The sequence below is a fragment of the Rana temporaria genome, chromosome 2 (genome assembly GCF_905171775.1).
Source record: "Rana temporaria chromosome 2, aRanTem1.1, whole genome shotgun sequence".
NCBI lineage: Eukaryota > Metazoa > Chordata > Amphibia > Anura > Ranidae > Rana > Rana temporaria.
In genome coordinates, this window is record NC_053490.1 from 517,727,328 (window position 1) to 517,748,462 (window position 21,135).

The following is a 21,135-nucleotide window of genomic DNA, read 5'->3' on the forward strand; positions in this document are numbered from 1 at the left end:
GAATCCGGGTCATAATATTAGCCCTGAAGGCCACTATTAGACCTGTAATGTCTTCCCTGCATCCCAATATAAAACCTCTGTTGTCTCCCCTGCACTCCATTATTAGACATTTGTTGTCTCCCCTGCACTCAACTATTAGACCCCTGATGTCTCCCCCACGGCATCCCTATATAAAACCTCTTGTCTCCCCTGAATTCCACTATTAGACATTTGTTGTCTCCCCTGCATTCAACTATTAGACATTTGTTGTCTCCCCTGCACTCAACTTTTAGACCCCTGATGTCTCTCCAGCATCCCAATATAAAACCTCTGTTGTCTCCCCTGCACTCAACTATTATACATTTGTTGTCTCCTCTGCACTCAACTATTAGACATTTGTTGTCTCCACTCCACTCCACTATTAGACATTTGTTTTCTCCCCTGCACTCTACTATTAGACATTTGTTGTCTCCCCTGCACTCCACTATTAGACCCCTGATGTCTCCCCTGCATCCCAATATAAAACCTCTGTTGTCTCTCCTGCACTCCACTATTAGACATTTGTTGTCTCCCCTGCACTCCACTATTAGACCCCTGATGTCTCCCCTGCATCCCGATAGAAAACTTCTATTGTCTCCCCTGCACTCCACTATCAAACCCCTGATGTCTCCCCTGCACTCTACTATCTAACCCCTGATGTCTCCCCTGCACTCTACTATCTAACCCCTGATGTCTCCCCTGCACTCTACTATCCTACCCCTGATGTCCCCCCTGCACTCCACTATAATATCTGCCCTGTACTCCACTATTATGCCTCTTGCTGTAGCCCCTACATTCCACTATTAAATTCAATAAAAAAAAAAAATTATTGGATATGTTTTATAGCAGAAAGTAAAACATGTTTTTTTTTGTGTGTGTGTTTTTTTCAATTGTCGCTCTTTTTTTTTGTTTATAACGCAAAAAATAAAAACTGCAGAGGTGATCAAATACCACCATAAGAAAGCTCTATTTGTGGGGAAAAAAAGGACATACATTTTATTCATGTACAGTGTCGCACGGCTGCACAATTGTCAGTTAAATCCCAACTGTTCATTTTATGTTTAGTTTTTTTTTGTTATGTGAAAATGTCAAATAAAATCAATGGCCCGGATTCAGAAAGCAGTTACAACGGCGTATCTCCAGATACGCCGTCGTAACTCTGAGCGCGGGCCGTCGCATCTCGGCGTTTGATTCATAGAATCAGATATGCCTCAATGTTGCCTAGATAGGAGCGGCGTAAGTCTCCTACGCCGTCGTATCTTAGGGTGCAATATTTATGCTGAGCGCTAGGGGCGCTTCCCTAGACTTCCGCGTTGAATATGCAAATTAGGTAGATACGCCGATTTCAGAAACCTACGTCGCCCAGCGCATTTTTTTAACGTCAGGCTTTTTCTGGCGTAAAGTTACCCCTGCTATATGAGGGGTATCCTATGTTAAAGTATGGACGTCGTTTCCCGCGTCAAATTTGGAAAATTTTACGTTGTTTGCGTAAGTCGTTCGCGAATAGGGCTGTACGTAAGTTACGTTCACGTCTAAAGCAATCGACCGATTTGCGGCGTAATTTCGAGCATGCGCACTGGGATACTAAAAACCGTCAAATACGTGGGGTCACAATTCATTTATATAAAACACGCCCACATCATCCACATTTGAATTAGGCGGGCTTATGCCGGACCGCATACGTTACGCCGCCGTAACTTAGGGCGCAAGTTCTTTCTGAATACGGAACTTGCGCCCTAATTTACGGCGGCGTAACGTATCTGAGATACGTTACGCCCGCCGATAGATACACCAATGTATCTGAATCCGGGCCAATGGAAGTAAAGTAACGCGGTGCCGTATCGCAAAAAGTGGCCTGGTCATGAAAGGGGGTAAATCTTCCAGAAAGGTCAAGTGGTTAAGTTAACAACCTTATTGATCAATAACCTTGATACAATCATACAGAAAGATAATATGTGAAGCTTTTATTTAGTTGTCAGAATTCCTCTTTGGAAATATCGATAAATCACATTCCATAAATAACATTAAGTGTATAAAAAAATCTAGTAGCACAATCAGACACCTATCTGAACGTGTAATAAAACTGGCGAGGTCAATGGTGTTTGATGTATCAGCAGAGGAGACGCACACACCGCTTTGCGCTGTGTACACGCTGGGCAATCGATAGGGCCGTACACATTGGATTTATACTGATAAGGTAGGAGGAGAGTGTGAGGCCTTAGGCGACCGCCTAATTAAAGAGCTGCCTCTGCTCATTAATCAGACTTCTGTAATAAATATAATGTACAGCTGGGGGGGTAAGGAGCGATCAGCACCTCAGTTTATCTTCCTCTCTTCTCTCTGTAGGAATAAAGTAAAAAAAAAAATCAGTTTACCTTTAAATATATACTGTAAACATTTAAAAAAAAATTGCATAGCCATTCATCCAGCGATCCTTCATGTTACATTCATCCAGCGATCCTCCATGTACATTCATCCAGCGATTCTCCATGTACATTCATCCAGCGATCCTCCATGTACATTCATCCAGCGATCCTTCATATACATTCACCCAGCGATCCTCCATGTACATTCATCCAGCGATCCTCATGTACATTCATCCAGCGATCCTTCATATACATTCACCCAGCGATCCTCCATGTACATTCATCCAGCGATCCTCCATGTACATTCATCCAGCGATCCTCCATGTACATTCATCCAGCGATCCTCCATGTACATTCATCCAGCGATCCTCCATGTACATTCATCCAGCGATCCTCCATGTTCATTCATCCAGCGATCCTCCATGTCATTCATCCAGCGATCCTCCATGTACATTCAATCCATCGATCCTCCTTGTACATTCATCCAGCCAATCCTCCATGTACATTCATCCAGCGATCCTCCATGTACATTCATCCACCGATCCTCCATATACATTCATCCAGCGAGTCCTCCATGTACATTCATCCAGCGATCCTTCATGTACATTCATCCAGCGATCCTCCATGTACATTCATCCAGCAATCCTCCATGTACATTCATCCAGCGATCCTCCATGTACATTCATCCAGCGATCCTCCATTTACATTCATCCAGCGATCCTCCATGTACATTCATCCAGCGATCCTCCATGTACATTCATCCAGAGATCCTCCATGTACATTCATCCAGCGATTCTCCATGTACATTCATCCAGCGATCCTCCATGTACATTCATCCAGCGATCCTCCATGTACATTCATCCATCGATCCTCCATGCACATTCATCCAGCGATCCTCCATGTACATTCATCCAGCGATGCTCCATGTACATTCATCCAGCGATCCTCCATGTACATTCATCCAGCGATCCTCCATGTACATTCATCCATCGATCCTCCATCCTCCATGTACATTCATCCAGCGATCCTCCATGTACATTCATCCAGCGATCCTCCATGTACATTCATCCAGCGATCCTCCATGTACATTCATCCAGCGATCCTCCATGTACATTCATCCAGCGATTCTCCATGTACATTCATCCAGCGATCCTCCATGTACATTCATCCAGCGATCCTCCATGTACATTCATCCAGCGATCCTCCATGTACATTCATCCAGCGATCCTCCATGTACATTCATCCAGCGATCCTCCATGTACATTCATCCAGCGATCCTCCATGTACATTCATCCAGCGATCCTCCATGTACATTCATCCAGCGATCCTCCATGTACATTCATCCAGCGATCCTTCATGCACATTCATCCAGCGATCCTCCATGTACATTCATCCAGCGATCCTCCATGTACATTCATCCAGCGATCCTCCATGTACATTCATCCAGCGATCCTCCATGTACATTCATCCAGTGATCCTCCATGTACATTCATCCAGCGATCCTCCATGTACATTCATCCAGCGATCCTCCATGTACATTCATCCAGCGATCCTCCATGTACTACATTCATTATTCTCTCACTGACACCAATGAGGGGACTTCTTTTAATTCTACTGACACCAATAACTGGTCAGTGGGAAAAAGTTTGAGAAAGGCTAATCTATTTTGTCTAAAGCCTCGTATAGACGATCGGATTATCCGACGGGAATTGTGTGATGACTAGGGTGACCACATTTCCAAACTACCATTCAGGGACACCCTCCCTTTCCAAAAATCAGCTTGTGCTGTAACGAATCACAGCACAGTGATTGGACACAAGAGGCGGGATTTATGATTTCTCCAATCACAAGCAGGGGGCGGGATTGTGCTCCTCCAGGCATTCCCGGCCAGGACAAGTACTGTCAGTGAGTAAAGCTGTGACGTGGCGGCCTTTTTTGGGGGCATCAGATTGGCCCGGGGTGGTGGCTGTGTCAGATTTCATTCCGGGACACTGGTATTGTCCTGGAATGAAGGTGCCCGGGACAGACCTGCAAAATGCGGGGACTGTCCCGGGCAATCCGGGATACGTGGTCACCCTAGTGATGACACGCTGTTGTTTCGGAAAATCCGACCGTTTGTACGCTCCATCAGACAATTGTTGACAGATTTTCTTGGATAGCATGCTTTAAAATTGTCCGCCAACAATTGTGTGTTGTCGGATTATCCGATCGTGTGTACACAAGTCACTCGGACAAAACTCCAAAGTACAAACACGCATGCTCAGAAGCAATGCTCATCATAACACAACATTTGCAGAAGTTGCCCAAAGGGTGGCTCTAAAGAGCTGAAAAAAACACGTAGTTTCGTGTTTGTTGGCTGACAATTCTTTGCCGTTTGTATGCAATAGAAGTTCCTGGCCAATGCCAGGAACTTGGCCTACGCTTTGTCCGATCAAAATCCGATCGTGCGTATGAGACTTAAAACATAGCAAAGCATGGAGAAAAAAAAGTATAGCACTAAAGCCCCATACACACGGTAGGACTTTTTGACAACAAACTTCAAATGAGCAGGTTTTCAAAAAAATCCTACCATGTGTGCGCTCCATCGACAAACTTTTTCGTTTTTTCATCGGACAAAAGTTCGCTCTGCAAACGGACAAACTTTTCGGCAACAAAAGTCCTACGGTGCAAAGTCCTATCGTGTGTACAGAAATCCGTCGGACTTTTGTGTGAAGTACAAACACGCAATGCCCAGAACCAATGTTAAAATCAACCAACAATTGCAGAAGTTGACCAAAGGGTGGCGGTAAAGAGCAGAAAAAACAAGTGATGTTGGGAAGTTTTGGGAAAGTTTGCAGAAAAGTCCTGCCGTGTGTATGCTATGGGTGTGCCCCGGCAAACCCCCCCTTTTTTTTTATTTATTTTTTATAAAATAAAATATATTTTTATTTTATTTTTTATTAAAGGGCCAATTTTTTTTAAAAAAAATTTAGGGGGTCCGGAAGATCCCCAGGGCCCTGGATGACAACCCCCCTTTTTTTTATAAAAAAAAAACAACTTTTTGGGCTCAGAGGTCCCCAGGGCCCCAGGTGGGCAACCCCCCTTTTAAAAAAAAAAGAAACATACATTTTTTTATATATATTTTTTTAATTCTGTTTATTAAAGGGCCAGGATGGCTACGCCCCTTTTTTTTATATATATTATTCTTTATTTCTTCTTTTTTGTAAAAAGGGCTCCCCCCCCCCCCGCTTCTCAATTTCCGGCGGCAGCACCAGCCCCCCCCCCCCCCCACTCCTCGGTTCTCTGCTTCAGGGGGCCCATGCCCGAAGCTGTGTAAGGGGCCCCATAATTCCTGATGGCGGCCCTGGATGTCTGAACTGAAATGGCCCATATGAGGGGGTAGCAATGCAGGAGCACAATTGGGAGACAGGGCCAGAGTGTTGTCAGTCACCTTATAACAGGAAGTAACTGAACACGGCCCCTTATGGCAGGATACCCCAGGATTATTTTAATAAAAGCAGCCAGGTTTTGATATATGGAGATGAGTTTCCTAATTACCCTGTTTCCCCGAAAAAAGCCCTACCCCGAAAATAAGACCTAGCGTTATTTTCCAGGAGGGTTGCAATATAAGCCTACCCCGAAAATAAGACCTAGTTTAAAATGCTTTTAAAATCCTATAATCCACTCTATTACAGTATTATATAATGTACAATGTGTGTGTTTCTGTAATATAATTGCGGGGAAGAGAGCTCCGGCGGGTCACAGAAGTGCAGAGCGGCGCTATTAAGAAGGTATTTGGCACAATTATATTACAGAAACACACACATTGTACATTATATAATACTGTAATACAGTGGATTATAAGATTTACAAGCATTTTAATTCAGTTCACACTGGGGATTTCCTGACAGGCAGGGAGGGAGAGGGGGAGAGAAGACGGCACATTACATGGTAAGACCTACCCTCGAAAATAAGCCCTACTATGTCTTTTGTTGCCAAAATTAATATAAGACCCGGGCTTACTTTTCGGGGAAAACACGGTACATGAACATGTTAAAGCTTCTATGAGATTGTTGAGTTTGGGTTCTACTTTAAAGGGTTGTAAAGGTTAATTTTTTTATTTTCTAAACAGGTTCCTTTAAGCTAGTGCATTGTTGGTTCACTTACCTTTTCCTTCCATTTCCCTTCTAAAAATTTTTTTCTTTGTCTGAATTTCTCACTTCCTGTTTCTCCTCAGTAAGCTTGCCCCCATCATCCCCCGCAGGGATGTAGTCCCAAGGGAGGGGGCGAACATGCTGACTAACCCCCAGACAGAACGGCTCAGATGATGGGGGCAAGCTTACTGAGGAGAAACAGAAAGTGAGAAATTCAGACAAAGAAAAAAACATTTAGAAGGAAATCAAAGGAAAAGGAGTAAGTGAACCAACTTACCTTAACCTTAAGGTAAAAAAACACTGTGCACTCTCGGGCCACCCAACCCCCCCCCCCCGTTTTACTTACCTGAGGCACAAAACTGTCGTGGGCGTGATCCCCAGCTTGAGGCGTCTCTTCATTGGAGATTGATAGCAGCGCAGCCATTGGCTCCCACTGCTGTCAATCAATTTAATGACGCAGCGCGCTGGGGGGCGGGGCTGAGTGATTCACTCAGGGCCACCATCAGGAACTATGGGGCCCCTTACACAGCTTCAGGCATGGGCCCCCTAGTGCAGAGAACCGGGGGGGGGGGGTGCTGCCGCCTCAAATTTAGAAGCGGGGGGTGCCCGCCGTGAATTGAGAAGCGGGGGGGCCAGAATTGGGGGGGGATGCCCTGGGGACCTCTGGGTCCCTCTTACAAAAAAAAAAAGAAATAAAAAAATATATATAAAAAATAGGGGGGTAGCCATCCGGGGCCCTGTGGACCCTCCGGGACCTGAAGACCTCTGGGCCCTTTAATAAAAACAAAATATATATATATATATATATATATATATATATAAAAATGTAAAACATATTTTTTTATAAAAAAAAGGGGGGGGGTTGCATCCGGTGGCTCTGGGGGACCTCCGGGGCCCTTACAAAAAAAAGGGGGGTTGCCATCCGGTGGCTCTGGGGGACCTCCGGGCCCCTTACAAAAAAAGGGGGGTTGCATCCGGGCCCCTCTCAAGTGTACTGCCTGTACCCCCCTGATGGCGGCCCTGGATACACTTGGTGGCTATAGCTGCCACTGTATCACACGGGAACGCAACCGACAAGCTAACACCCTCAGGAGAGCGCTTCCAGAACGGGGGTTAGCTCTTGCGGGGAAACGCTGTGAACACAGGGATGTAGTCCCAAGTGTCTGGGCGAGCACGCTGACTAACCCCCAGACAGAACGGCTCAGATGATGGGGGCAAGCTTACTGAGGAGAAACAGGAAGTGAGAAATTCAGACAAAGAAAAAAAAAAACATTTAGAAGGGAAATGGAAGGAAAAGGTAAGTGAACCAACAATGCACTAGCTTAACTACTTGCCGACCGCCCACCATCGTTATACGTCCTCACTTTAAAGATGAATATCTCGGTAACGGCAGCAGCTGCTGCCACAATCGAGATATTCATCTCTTCTGTGGGCGGCTGTGTAAACGATAATGGCGGTCTCCGCGGCGGATTCGCCGCGAGATCGCCGTTATCAGGTGGCGGGAGAGGGCCCCCCCCCCCTCCCGCCGTCTTACCGTAGCCGTCGGTAAGCGGCGGAGGGGATCGCTAGCGTTCGCTAGCTGAGCGGGGTTACGAGTGAAGGAAAAATCTCCTTCGCCCGTCCCCATAGCTCTGCTGGGCGGAAGTGACGTCAAAACGTCAGTCCCGCCCAGCCTCTTAAAGAAACATTTTTTTTTTTGTCATTTGAAAAAATGACATTTCCAAATTTTTTTCTTTTTTCTTGCATTTAAGCCTAAATTTGAGATGTGAGGTCTTTTTGGCCCCAGATCTCATATTTAAGAGGACCTGTCATGCTTTTTTCTATTACAAGGGATGTTTACATTCCTTGTAATAGGAATAAAAGTGATACAATTTTTTTTTTTTTCAGTGTTAAAAATTGTAAAATAAATAAAAATAAATGCGAAAACCCCCCCCAAAAAAATTTTTTAAAGCGCCCCGTCCCGACGAGCTCGCGCGTAGAAGCGAACGTATACGCGAGTAGCGCACCGCATATGAAAACGGTATTCAAACCACACAAGTGAGGTATCGCCGCGATCGTTAGAGCGAGAGCAATAATTTTAGCCTTAGGCCTACTCTGTAACTCAAAAAATGCAACCAGTAGAATTTTTTAAACGTCGCCTATCAAGATTTTTAAGGGTAAAAGATTGACGCCATGCCACGAGCGGGCGCAATTTTTAAGCGTGACATGTTGGGTATCATTTTACTTTATCTTTCACAATATATAAAAAAATTGGGCCAAATTTATTGTGGTCTTATTTTTTAATTTAAAAAAGTGAATTTTTTCCAAAAAAAGTGCGCTTGTAAGGACCGCTGCGCAAATACGGTGTGACAAAAAGTAATGCAATGACTGCCATTATATTCTTTAGGGTGTTAGAAAAAATATATATAATGTTTGGGGGTTTTAAGTAATTTTCTAGCAAAAAAAAATGGTTTTATCTTGTAAACACCGACTCTGAAAAAACAGGCACGGGGCTAAAGTGGTTAAAGTAACCTATATAGAAAATAAAAAACAAACCTTTACAAACCCCTTTAGGGAATAGACCTCACATAGACAATGAGATTATATTTTCTTGTTTTCTCTTACATGCAACAGAGTTGAACTTTGAACACAGATTGGCGATCTATTCAGCATGGGTGAGTCCAAGCCGGGCCGTTGTTGTCTGTAATCTCTCCACCAGAATAAATCTTCACCAGCCCTGCAATCCAAACACGGCAATCTAATCCTCCTGCCGGTGAGCAAACTGTCCACAGTATTATCTCAGTGTACAGGTGTTGTACCTGCGTGCAGTGCGCACCTAGGGCGATAAACCCGTCCTGCCGACCCTCCCTTCAAAGCGTAAATATTTTCTTTGTGGTCACACCCTGCTGGGGCTCCCCTTCCACCGCCTGCATTCCTGGGCACTATGGTGGCCGTTCTATAGGGACAGGTATGGTGACTTTATCCCAGCTATGCCCCAAGACTTTTACACCCTTCTACTTTGTTTAAAGTGTATGTCTGGGCAAAAAAATAAAAAAATAAAACACTATTAGGTAGATTCAGGTACATTGGGCCAGATTCTCCAATATTCTGCGGCCGGCCTCGCGTTAAGCCATTTACACCACGTCGCCGCAAAATTACTGAGCAAGTGCCGTATCCCTCAAGCACTTGCTTCGTAGTTTGCGGAGGCGTAGTGTAAAAGGCCCGGCGTATCCCCGCGTATTTCAAAGGGGGCGGCTTATATTTAAATTAAGCGCCCCCCGTTTCGATCGAACTGCGCATGCGCTGAGCTAAAAATAGCCCAGTGCGCATGCTCCAGTTCTCGGCGGGAAAACGTCAATGACGCCGACGTGTGCGTCATAGACGTAAAGTCGTATTCAAGAACGACTTAGGAAAACGACGTACCCGACGGTAAAAGACGACGCGGACCCGACGCCATACTTAACATGGCATACGTGGGACTGGCGTAAGGTTACCCCTCATATAGCAGGGGTAACCTTACGGTTACGCAAACGACGTAAGCGACCGTTACGCAACGCAAATTTGTTCGGGAATCGCCGTATCAGGCTCATTTGCATAAACAAATGAGACCTGAACGTAAACGCCACCTAGCGGCGAATTACATTTAAGATCCGACAGTGTAAGTGACTTACACATGTCGGATCTTCAGCGTGTCTATGCGAAAATGATTCTAGGAATCACTCGCATAGATACGCGGGTCAAAAAAGAGAGATACGATGGAGTATCCTGAGATACTCCGTCATAACTCTACTCAGAATATGGCCCATTGGCCTTACTTTAGGGCGGCGTAGCCTAGCCTGTTTAGGCTACACCGCCGTAAATTAGTTAAGCTAGTAGTGATTCTAAATCAACTTACCTGCTAATTTTCGGTGGAGTAGCCTAAAACGAGCGGGCGTAAGGGCGCCTAATTCAAATTGGTTGGAGGGGGGCGTGTTGTATGGAAATGAGGCTTGACCTCACGTTTTTTGAAGTTTTTTTACACTGCGCATGCGCCGGGCGCCTACACTTCCCAGGGCGCATTGCGGCTAAGTACGCCGCACGGGCCTATTGATTTCGACGTGGACGTAAACGACGTAAATCCCAATTCGCGGACAACTTACGCAAACGACGTTAACATTTCAAATTTCGCGGCGGGAACGGCGGCCATACTTAACATTGGCTAGGCCACTAGAGCATAGCTCTAACTTTAGGCGGCCTATCTCTTACGGAAACGACGTAATTCGACTGCGGCGGCCGCGCGTACGTTCGTGAATCGGCGTACAAGCTAATTTACATAATCTACTCCGGCCGCAATGGAAGCGCCACCTAGCGGTCAGCCAAAACATTGCAATCTAAGATAGGACGGCGCAAGCCGTCCTATCTTAGATATGTTTAAGTGTATCTCTGTTAGAGAATACACTTAAACATAGGTCGGCTTAGATTCAGAGTTAGGTCGGCTTATCTGTAGATAAGCCGGCCTAACTCTTTCTGAATCTACCTATATGGGCCAGATTCAGGTAGCTCGGCGCATCTTTGTGCCGGTGTAGCGCATCTCATATTACGCCAACGTAACTCTGAGAGGCAAGAACAGTGGGCCAGATTCACATGGAAGAGCGGCGGCGTAACGTATCGTAGATACGTTACACCGCCGCAATTCTTCATCGCAAGTGCCTGATTCACCAAGCACTTGCGATGAAAACCTACGCCGGCGGCCTCCGGCGCAAGGCGGGCCAATTTAAATGGGCGTGTGCCATTTAAATTAGGCGCGCTCCCACGCCGGACCTACCGCGCATGCTCCGTTTCCGAACTCCCGTCGTGCATTGCGCGCCGTGACGTCATTTTTTCGAACGGCGACGTGCGTAGCGTAATTCCGTATTCCTGGACGGCTTACGCAAACGACGTTGATTTTTTAATTTCGACGCGGGAACGACGGCCATACTTTAGACAGCAATACGTTTGCTGACTAAAGTTAGGGCACCTAAAACGACGACTAACTTTGCGACGGGAAACTAGACTAGCGGCGACGTAGCGAACGCGAAAATCCATCGTGAATCGCCGTAACTCCTAATTTGCATACCCGACGCTGGTTTACGACGCTGGTTTACGACGCCAACTCCCCCCAGCGGCGGCATCCTAAGATCCGACAGTGTAAAACAATTACACCTGTCAGGTCTTCTGGCTATCTATGCGTAACTGATTCTATGAATCAGTCGCATAGATAGAAACAGAGATACGCCGTCGTATCTCCACTGTGAATCTGGCCCATTATTCACAAAGCACTCGCTCCCTACGTTGCGCCAGCGTAACGTAAATTGGCCGGCGCAAGCCCGCCTAATTCAAAGTAGGAAGGTAGTGGGCGTGTTACATTTAAATTAACCGTAACCCCATGCAAATGAAGGGCCGAACGAACGGCGAATGCGCGCGCATGCTCAGAATCACGTCGAATTTACTCCCTAAGATACGCCGCTCAATGCCTACGACGTGAACGTAACCTATGCCCAGCCCCATTCACGTACGACTTACGTAAACTACGTAAAATGCGATGGCTGTTCCGTCGTCCATACCATTGCATGGGATGCGCCTCCTATAGGTGGAATAACTTTACGCCGGACGTACGCCTTACGTAAATGGCGTATACTACTGCGACGGGCGCAATTACATTCGTGAATCTGCGTATCTGGGTCATTTGCCTATTCGACGCGTAAATCAATGGAAGCACCCCTTGCGTCCAGCGTCAATATGCGCCCAAGATACGACGGTGTAGGAAACTTACGTCGGTCGTATGAAGCCAAAATTCAGGCGTATCTTAATAGCAGAATCAGGCGCATAGATACGACAGCTTTTATTATTACAGTGGAACCTTGGATTACGAGCATAGTTAATTCGAGGAGAATGCTTGTAATCCAAAGCACTCGCATATCAAAGCGAGTTTCCCCATAGAAGTCAATGGAAACAAAAATAATTTGTTCCACATTGACTTCTATGGCATGCAATACCACATGTGGCCAGAGGTGGGGGGCTCCGGAGAGACTGGGAAATACTCAGAGATCGTTCGGCTACCCTCGTATACCCCCGGAAACGCTCATAAACACTCGGGAACGGAGTATTTAACCGTGATACTTGCAATCCGAGGTTCCACTGTACTATCATTTTCAGTTTTCTTATCTGGTTTTTCTTTCTGGATAATTTTTGTTGTAGAATCGTGAAAATGTAATAAAGATTTTGCAAAAATAAAAAAGTTTAAGCACAAACCTTTTCAACTTAGATTTTGCACCCCAATAGCTACACCCAGTTTGTCACTCTTGTCATACTACTTTGGGTCACCCCATTGTTGTCTGTGTAAAGCAGGGGTCTCCAGACTTTCTAAACCAAGGGCCAGTTTACTGTCCTTCCAACTTTAGGGGAGCCGGACTGTGGCCAGTGGAGTGAAAAATGGCTTAGTTTTGGTATTAGAGAAAAGGTGTCCCATCGTTGATATTAGTGGGAGGAATAGTGTCTCATCGTTGGCGTTAGTGGGAGGACTAGTGCCAGTGGTGGCTGGTGCTTAAAATGTTGGGGAGGGCGCAAACAAACTGAAAAAAAAAAACCTCAATTGCAGCCACTGTTCCCGTCAAACGCAGCTACTGTGCCCATCAATTGCCGCCACTGTGCCATCAAACGCAGCCACTATGCCCATCAAACGCAGGTACTGTGCCATCAAACGCAGCCACTGTGTCATCAATTGCTGCCACTGTAACCATAAATTGCCGCCACTGTGCCATCAAAGGCAGCTACTGTACCCATCAATTGCTGATACTGTGCCCCTCAATTGCTGACACTGTGCCCCTCAATTGCTGACACTGTGCCCCTCAATTGCTGACACTGTGCTCATCAATTGCTGCCAGTATGCCCATCAATTGCTGCCAGTATGCCCATCAATTGCTGACACTGTGCCCATCAATTGCTGAGAGTGTGTCCATCAATTGCCGCTACTGTGCCCATCAACTGCTGCCAGTGTGCCACTCAACTGCTGCTACTGTGCCCATCAAATGCTGCCAGTGTGCATTCTCACCTGCCCGGCACTTACCTGTCTTGGTGGGTCACGGTCCTCCACGCTCCTCTGCTATAATTGGATGCCTGATAGGCGGCGTCCAATCACAGCACCTGTCGTTTCGGCCAATCAAGTGACAGGTAACAGACCCGAGCACCTGATTGGCTGAGAGGCAGTTTAGTGTTAGGAAACTGATTAATTCGCTTTCCTAACACAACGCTGAGTGAACAGAAAACGCACAGCATGGCGCCCGCTGTTCACCTTTTTGGACGCCTATTAGAGCCTACGGGTCTAATCAGGTGCTTCCAAAAAATACCCTGCAACTTTAATTCAGGTGCCCGGTGCCTGAAAAGGGGCCGGGCACATGAATAGGGGGTGGCAGCAGCGACCACAGATAGATTCATGCAATGAGAGGGGCCTTTATGGATGTAGTTTGGAGACCACTGGTGTAAAGCATGGCACGAAGTAAAAAGTATGGGCCAGATTCACGTACGAGCGCAAAACTTTCTGCGGGCGTAGCGTATCCTATTTACGCCACGCCTCCGCAACTTGGACGGGCAAGTGCAGTATTCACAAAGCACTCCGTAAGTTGCGGCGGCGTAGCGTAAATGGGCCGGTGTAAGCTTGGGTAATTCAAATGTGGAAGAGGTGGGCGTGTTGTATGTAAATCAATCGTGACCCCACGTTAATGACGCACTGATCGTACGGCGCATGCGCGCGCATGCTCAGTATCACGTCGAATTTACGCCCTAAGATACGCCAGACCCAATGCCTGTGACGTGAACGTAACCTACGCACAGCCCCATTCATGTACGACTTACGTAAACGACGTAAAAAGATACGCTTGCCGACGTCCATACTTTGCATTACCTACGCCTCATATAGCAGAGGTAACTTTACGCCGGACGTAAGCCTTGCGTAAACGGCGTAGCAGCCGCAAGTACGTTCGTGAATCGGCGTATCTACCCAATTTACATATTCGATGTGTAAATCTACGGAAGCGCCCCTTGCGGCCAGCGTAAATATTGCACCCAAGATACGACGGCGTAGGAGACTTACGCCGCTCGTATCTTGGCCAAATCTATGCGTAACTGATTCTAAGAATCAGGCGCATAGATACGACGGCTCACATTCGGACTTACGATGGCGTACGTGGAGATACGCTGTCGTAAGTCCGCTGTGAATCTGGCCCTATATAGCTGAATTTTGTATATTTTGTTGATAATGTAGATCTGAAAAAAGGAAAACCTTGGACTAGCCAGCCCAAGGTAGAATATACATTGTACATGAAGTCAACAATGTTAGAAAATATCCTAGGGTAGATACCTCCATCTGCGTGTGTATCCAGTCCAGGAAGGATGGGATTCGGGTATACACTCCTGGTTTATATCTCAGAGCACAGCCAACTCCCCAGCTTGTTGTCCCCATCAACTTCCACACTTTTCTGTCTTCACATGCCAAAGGACCACCACTGTCCCCCTAAAGCAACAAGAGATAAGATGAGAGTAAATAGGTATGTAACAAGCAAGTCTCTTTCTCTAACAATAAAGTGGAACATTTCAATAAAAGTCTTTATGGAACTAAAGTGGAGCTTCATTCTCTTAATCAACATTGGCTATTTTTAATCCTTATGTTGCTAGAATTAGTAAATAGATAGGAAGGTATATTATATTTCTTGGTTTTGAACTTTTTTTCAGTTGCTTCCTGGTTTCCAGGCCTAGGCCATCATTTTTTATGGTTGAACTAGATGGACTTGTGTCTTTTTTCAACCTGACTAACTTTGTAACTATGGGCTAGATTCAGGTAGGGGCGCGCAATGTTACGGCGTATCGTATTTACGCTACGCCGCCGTAAGTTAGAGAGGCAAGTGCTGTATTCACAAAGCACTTGCCCTCTAAATTACGGCGACGTAGCGTAAATGGGGCCGGCGTAAGCGCGCGTAATTCAAATGTGGATGAGGGGCGTGTTTTATGTTAATTCTTGGTGACCCGACGTGATTGACGTTTTTTACGAACGGCGCATGCGCCGTCTGTGTACATATCCCAGTGTGCATTGCTCCAAAGTATGCCGCAAGGACATATTTGTGCAACTCAATATGGTATTCTAACTCAGCAAGCCGGCACTTCATATAATGTTTAAGTGGATCTCATCCATCAACAAACACCTAAAACTAATTTGTGGATCCCAAAAATGTCATTAAAAACACCTACAACAGGTAAAAATCAAATATACAAAGTTCATAAAATCAAATATGTGCTATACAATAAACAACATTTCAGTGTGCATCAATACATGTAAAGTGCATAAAAAATGGACTCCACATCCTATATAATGTGAATCAGTGCATCAATATCAAACGTGAACAAAATAAATATTCATGTATTACTTTCCTAGGTAGGTGCTAATAGAGAGTATCGTTTTTGGGTCTTTCTGCCTAACAGGGGGACCATTAGGTAAATTTAGAATGCTCTCTGCTTACCAGGGAGCAGGATCTATTAGTGAGGTCTGCTCATGGTGCTCAGGTACAGCTCAGCTTGTCTGAATGTTTCACACTGGTCCAATAGGGAGGCATATTGGACAGTGGGAGGAAACCTGACAAGTGAGGGCACAAGCATTGTTACAGCCCTGGCTATTGGCAGAAGAGCGTGGTGTAAACTACCGAACCTCTGGGCCTGCCCCTGCAGAGCTCCAAGAATCTCTGCTCCGGTGTGGACTTGCTGTACAAAGCCCTCCTGCATTCAGCTGTGTTTGTTTACTGCTTTTCTGAAAGCAAAACATGCAGGACAAACCTGTCTGTATTTTTTCTGTGTGTCCCTGTCTCATGAATGTTTTTTTGCTGCCGATAACAGTTGAGCCTGTCCACTTTACAACATATATACATATGGTACATATATATTGAACAACTTGTTTTAGCAATGTTCTATTGCCCGGTCCAGTGACATGCAATTATTTGTGAGTGCCTTTTAAATAGTACTGTAAGCTCAGGTCGATATCATAACTCCCGCCCGGGGGTGGGTTCATGACATCCTTGGCCTAATTAAGGAAAGTGGGTCCAATGGCCTTATGCGCCGTAAACACGATTTTCCCGTCTAAAAAATACAATGGTTTTCCCGACGGAATTCCTCTCAAGCCTGCCTTGCGCACACACGGTCACACAAAAGTCCTGTGAACTTTTGTCTGCCAAGAACGCGGTGACGTAAAAGACAACGACGAGCCAACAAAATTAAGTTCTATGCTTCTGAGCATGTGTCGAATTGTCGGAAAAGCATACAGATGAACTAGGGTGACCACGTGTCCCGGATTGCCCGGGACAGTCAAGCATTTTGCATGTCTGTCCCGGGCACCTTCATTCCAGGACAATACAGTGTCCCGGAATGAAGCTACCCCACCCCCCCAGGCCAATCTGATGCCCCCAAAAAGGGCCGCCACACATAGGCATGCGCACAGGGTGTGCCAGGTGTGCCCAGGCACACCCTAATTATCCTGTGCGCACAGATTCCCCCTACTGCCCTCCCCTCCCACCACGCTGCTGACTTCCCTCTTCTCCTCTCCCATCGGCTGTTGAGATGTTTAGGATGAGTGGGAGAAGGAGCCAGTAAATATGTAATTTACCGGCCCCTTTCTGAATGAACATTGTGAATGATCGGTAATGTGTGTTTGAGCTTTGGGGTGCACACCCTAATGCAATAGGCTGCTCACACCTATGCCGCCACATCACTGCTTTACTCACTAACAGTACTTGCCCTGGCCGGGAATCCCTGGAGGAGCACAATCCCTGCCCCCTGCTTGTGATTGGAGAAATCATAAGTCCCGCCTCTTGTGTCCAATCACTGTGCTGCGATTCGTTACAGCACAAGCTGATTTTTGGGAAGGAGGGTGTCCCTGAATGGTAGTTTGGAAATGTGGTCACCCTAAGATGAATGGTTTTCCCGAAGGATTTTTTCCTGACGGGAAAAAAGAGATCCTGGTCTCTTTTTTTCCCAGCAGTTTTCCCGTTGGAAAAACTGCGATGGAGCATATACACACAGTCGGAATTCCCGACGAAAAGCTCTCATCGCAGTTTTTCCGACGGGAAAACCGGCCGTGTGTATGGGGCATCAGTTGTCATTCAACCCAGAAGACTGGAGCCCTCTAGTGGCAGAGAGGACTTTTTGCAGGGAGTGTAGGTATTACAAGGTTTGTTCTTTATGTTTACTTTTGTTCCTGGAATTTTCCTTTAAGCACAGCTGGTGAGGCGGACTAATTGCAATTTTGAGCAAACTACTGACACTTGATAAGCAGGGTGGGTGCAGTTAGAAGACTTATCATTCTGTGTATAAGTATCAATCTTAAATATTATAAATAAATGATATGTACCTGACAGGTGTCAACTCCACCTTCCAGGAAGCCGGCGCACAGCATAGATGGTTTTATAACTCCCCCGTACATATATTTTGTATTACACACTCTGTTTGATATGAGAGGGACCCCAGCATAATCCATTGTCTGTGATGTGTCACCTAGTTGGACAAAAAAATGCAGTATTTAAAATAATGATATGTGTCACAAGCAAAATTACAAACTTACTTTTAGAGGCTTAGGGGCAGATCCACAGAGCGAGTACGCCGGTGTATCTACTGATACGCCGGCGTACTTTCAAATTACCTGCGTCGTATCTTGGTTTGAATCCTCAAACCAAGATACGACGGCATCTGGGTTAGATCCGACAGGTATACGTCCTCGTACGCCTTTTCGGATCTAAGATGCAATACTTCGGCGTCCGCTGGGTGGCGTTCACGTCATTTTCCGCGTCCGGTATGCAAATTAGCTATTTCCAACGATCCACGAACATACGCGCGGCCGTCGCATTCTCTTACATCGTCTCTAGTCGGCTTTTTCCGGTGTATAGTTAAAGCTGCTTTTTTTGCGGCGTATAGTTAGATTTGCCATGTTAAGTATGGCCGTCGTTTGAATTTTTTCTTTTTTTTGCGTAAGTCGTCCGTGAATCTGGATGGACGTAAGTCACGTCTAAGTTTAAAAAATTACGTCCTTGCGACGTCATTTCGTGCAATGCACGGCGGGAAATTTAGAAACGGAGCATGAGCAGTTCATTCGGCGCGGGGACGCGCTTCATTTAAATGAAACACGCCCCCTAATCGCCAATTTGAATTCCCCGCTGTTACACTACGCCGCCGTAACTTACGGCGCGAATTCTTTGGGGATTCGAACCGGCCTAATGTAAGTTACAGCGGCGTAGCGTATCTCACATACGCTGGGCCGATCTATTTGTATGTGAATCTACCCCTTTGTCGCCAAAACATTCATTTCAACGACAATCTTCCCATAAAGTTATATGTGCATTTAATATTTTTTATTCATGTTATTTACCTGTAAATGCTTCCCTTGTGTAGACATCCAAAGGCCCTGAGACTGCTGCTGTGAGCCACCATCTTGGATGTGATATCAGCAGCTCCAGCAGACTCAGAGCTGTCATTTAAGACAAGTGACACTCTATAGAAGCCATTCTCAATCTTTTTACCCCAGAGGAACCTTTAAAATAGTTCAGGGAACCCTTGCTAAAACCAATTTTTGGTGGGAAAAATGGCACTTATAATGGCGGGTAGTGAGTGGTGGTCTAGTTGCCACATGTACAGACAGCTAAAAATATCACTGAGTTCATGCAGCTGACTTTGCCAAATGACGTTGACCAAGGAACTATGTAGTAGGCACCAGGGCTTTTTTTTCAGCAGGAACGTGGGGGAACGCAGTTCCGGCACCTCCAGCAATGAATGTACGTAATAGCAAGGAGTGCTGGGGTGTGGTGGAGGGTGTATTGATGCTTGCTGCTGGGGGATATATTGTCACTGGTGGGGATCTATTTTTGCATGGAGGTCTATTGTTGCTGGGTAGATCTATTGTTGCTAGTGGGGGGTCTTATGTTTCTGGAGGGGTGCCATCAAATGCAGCCACTGTACCATTAAACACAACCACTGTACCATCAAATGCAACTACTGTACCATTAAACGCAACCACTGTACCATCAAATGCAACTACTGTACCATCAAACGCAACAACTGTACCATCAAGCGCAACCACTGTACCATCAAATGCAGCCAATATGCCATCAAACGCAGCCACTGTGCCATCAAACGCAGCCACTGTACCATCAAATGCAACCACTGTGCCATTAAACGCAGCCACTGTGCCATCAAACGCAGCAACTGTACCATCAAACGCAACCACTGTGCCATCAAACACAGCCACTGTTCCATCAAACGCAGCCACTGTGCCCATCAATCGCCACCACTTTTCCCATCAAATGCAGCCACTGTGCCATCAAACGCTACCACTGTGCCCATCAATTGCCGCCACTGTGCCCATCAAACACAGCCACTGTTCCATCAAACGCAGCCACTGTGCCCATCAATCGCCACCACTTTGCCCATCAAATGCAGCCACTGTGCCATCAAACGCCGCCACTGTGCCCATCAATTGCCGCCACTGTGCCCATCAAACACAGCCACTGTGCCCATCAAATGCAGCGCCTGTCATTTCAAGCAATCAGGTGATGGGTAACAGACCCGAGCACCTGATTGGCGGAGAGGCGATTCAGTGTTAGGAAAGCGAATATACATTCAGTTGAGTGAACTGTGAGCGCCAAGCATGGCGCTGCTGTTTACCCTTTTCGGCGCCTATTAGAACATATGACTTTATTCAGGCGCACGGCGCCCAAAAATAGGCTAAATAGGCTGTGTGCAAAGCAGTGGGCAGGCCCTTGCAAGGAGTTATGCAAATATCAAAATGCCTTGATGGATGGATATCAGTCTGATACAGAGGACATTCCTAGGCAGGAGAAGAGAAGCTCACAGTGTGCAGTGAAATTGGAGTAAGTGATTTCAGACCGGGAGAGGAGCCTGTCCAACTGTGCAAGACTAAAGCTTTCAAGTTAGCTCCAGGGCACTATAGTAAAAGTCTTGAGAAGATGAAGACAATGGAAATCTCTTAGCACCTATGGGATCAGCAGACAAGCTCTGCACATAACATAGAATTCATCGACTCAGGACCACCAAATCAGAACCTAATGGGGATGGATGGGGAGAGTACGTGAATGAAGACAATACGTATTGGCGGGGTACCATTTACCTACCCACCTCCTTCCACTTTCATCACCTCTATTTTTAATAAAGCGGAGGTCTTTTTTTTTTCCCCACCTATACCTTTGTTATGATTTCCGTTGAATTCAAATACCTCGCTGCGTCAAGAGATGGAGCAGAACACCAACACAAATTATATATTTCTCTTTTTTTTCTCTCTCTCTCCACATTTCATCTCGAGTACCGTCTCGCTAACTTTGCCACCTGCTGCGATTCCATAGCTGCGGTGAATCGGTAATAATACAGCCGTTGCCATGGCGACCGTGCGTGATGCAATGAATTCGGCAGCGGGCATTAAGCAGAAGAATAAGCTGTTTCTTAATCCCTCATTTAAATATCTTTCACAAAGAGCTTGCCTGAGCCGATCTGCCATTTCAATTATAAAAGAAGAAGAAGAAGAAAAAAAAAAAAGGTGAAAATATAATAAAAAGACTCGGGGAAAACAAACCAGGAATGCG

The 21,135-nt window shown here is 46.0% G+C and overlaps 1 protein-coding gene across 3 annotated transcripts in view; it reads right to left on the reverse strand.

Moving 5' to 3' along the window:
* Window positions 1-1,967: 1,967 nt before the first annotated feature.
* The window catches only part of TMPRSS3 (transmembrane serine protease 3), a 95,279-nt gene continuing 76,111 nt past the window's right edge, over window positions 1,968-21,135 (reverse strand). For all 3 annotated transcript variants that reach the window (XM_040339040.1, XM_040339041.1, XM_040339042.1), the window contains 3 exons: window positions 17,901-18,043; window positions 14,871-15,023; window positions 1,968-2,358 (listed from right to left, as the gene is read on the reverse strand). In XM_040339040.1, the coding sequence (XP_040194974.1) occupies window positions 2,335-2,358; window positions 14,871-15,023; window positions 17,901-18,043 (320 nt within the window). In that variant the 3' untranslated portion in view covers window positions 1,968-2,334. The remainder of the gene's footprint in view (window positions 2,359-14,870; window positions 15,024-17,900; window positions 18,044-21,135) is intronic.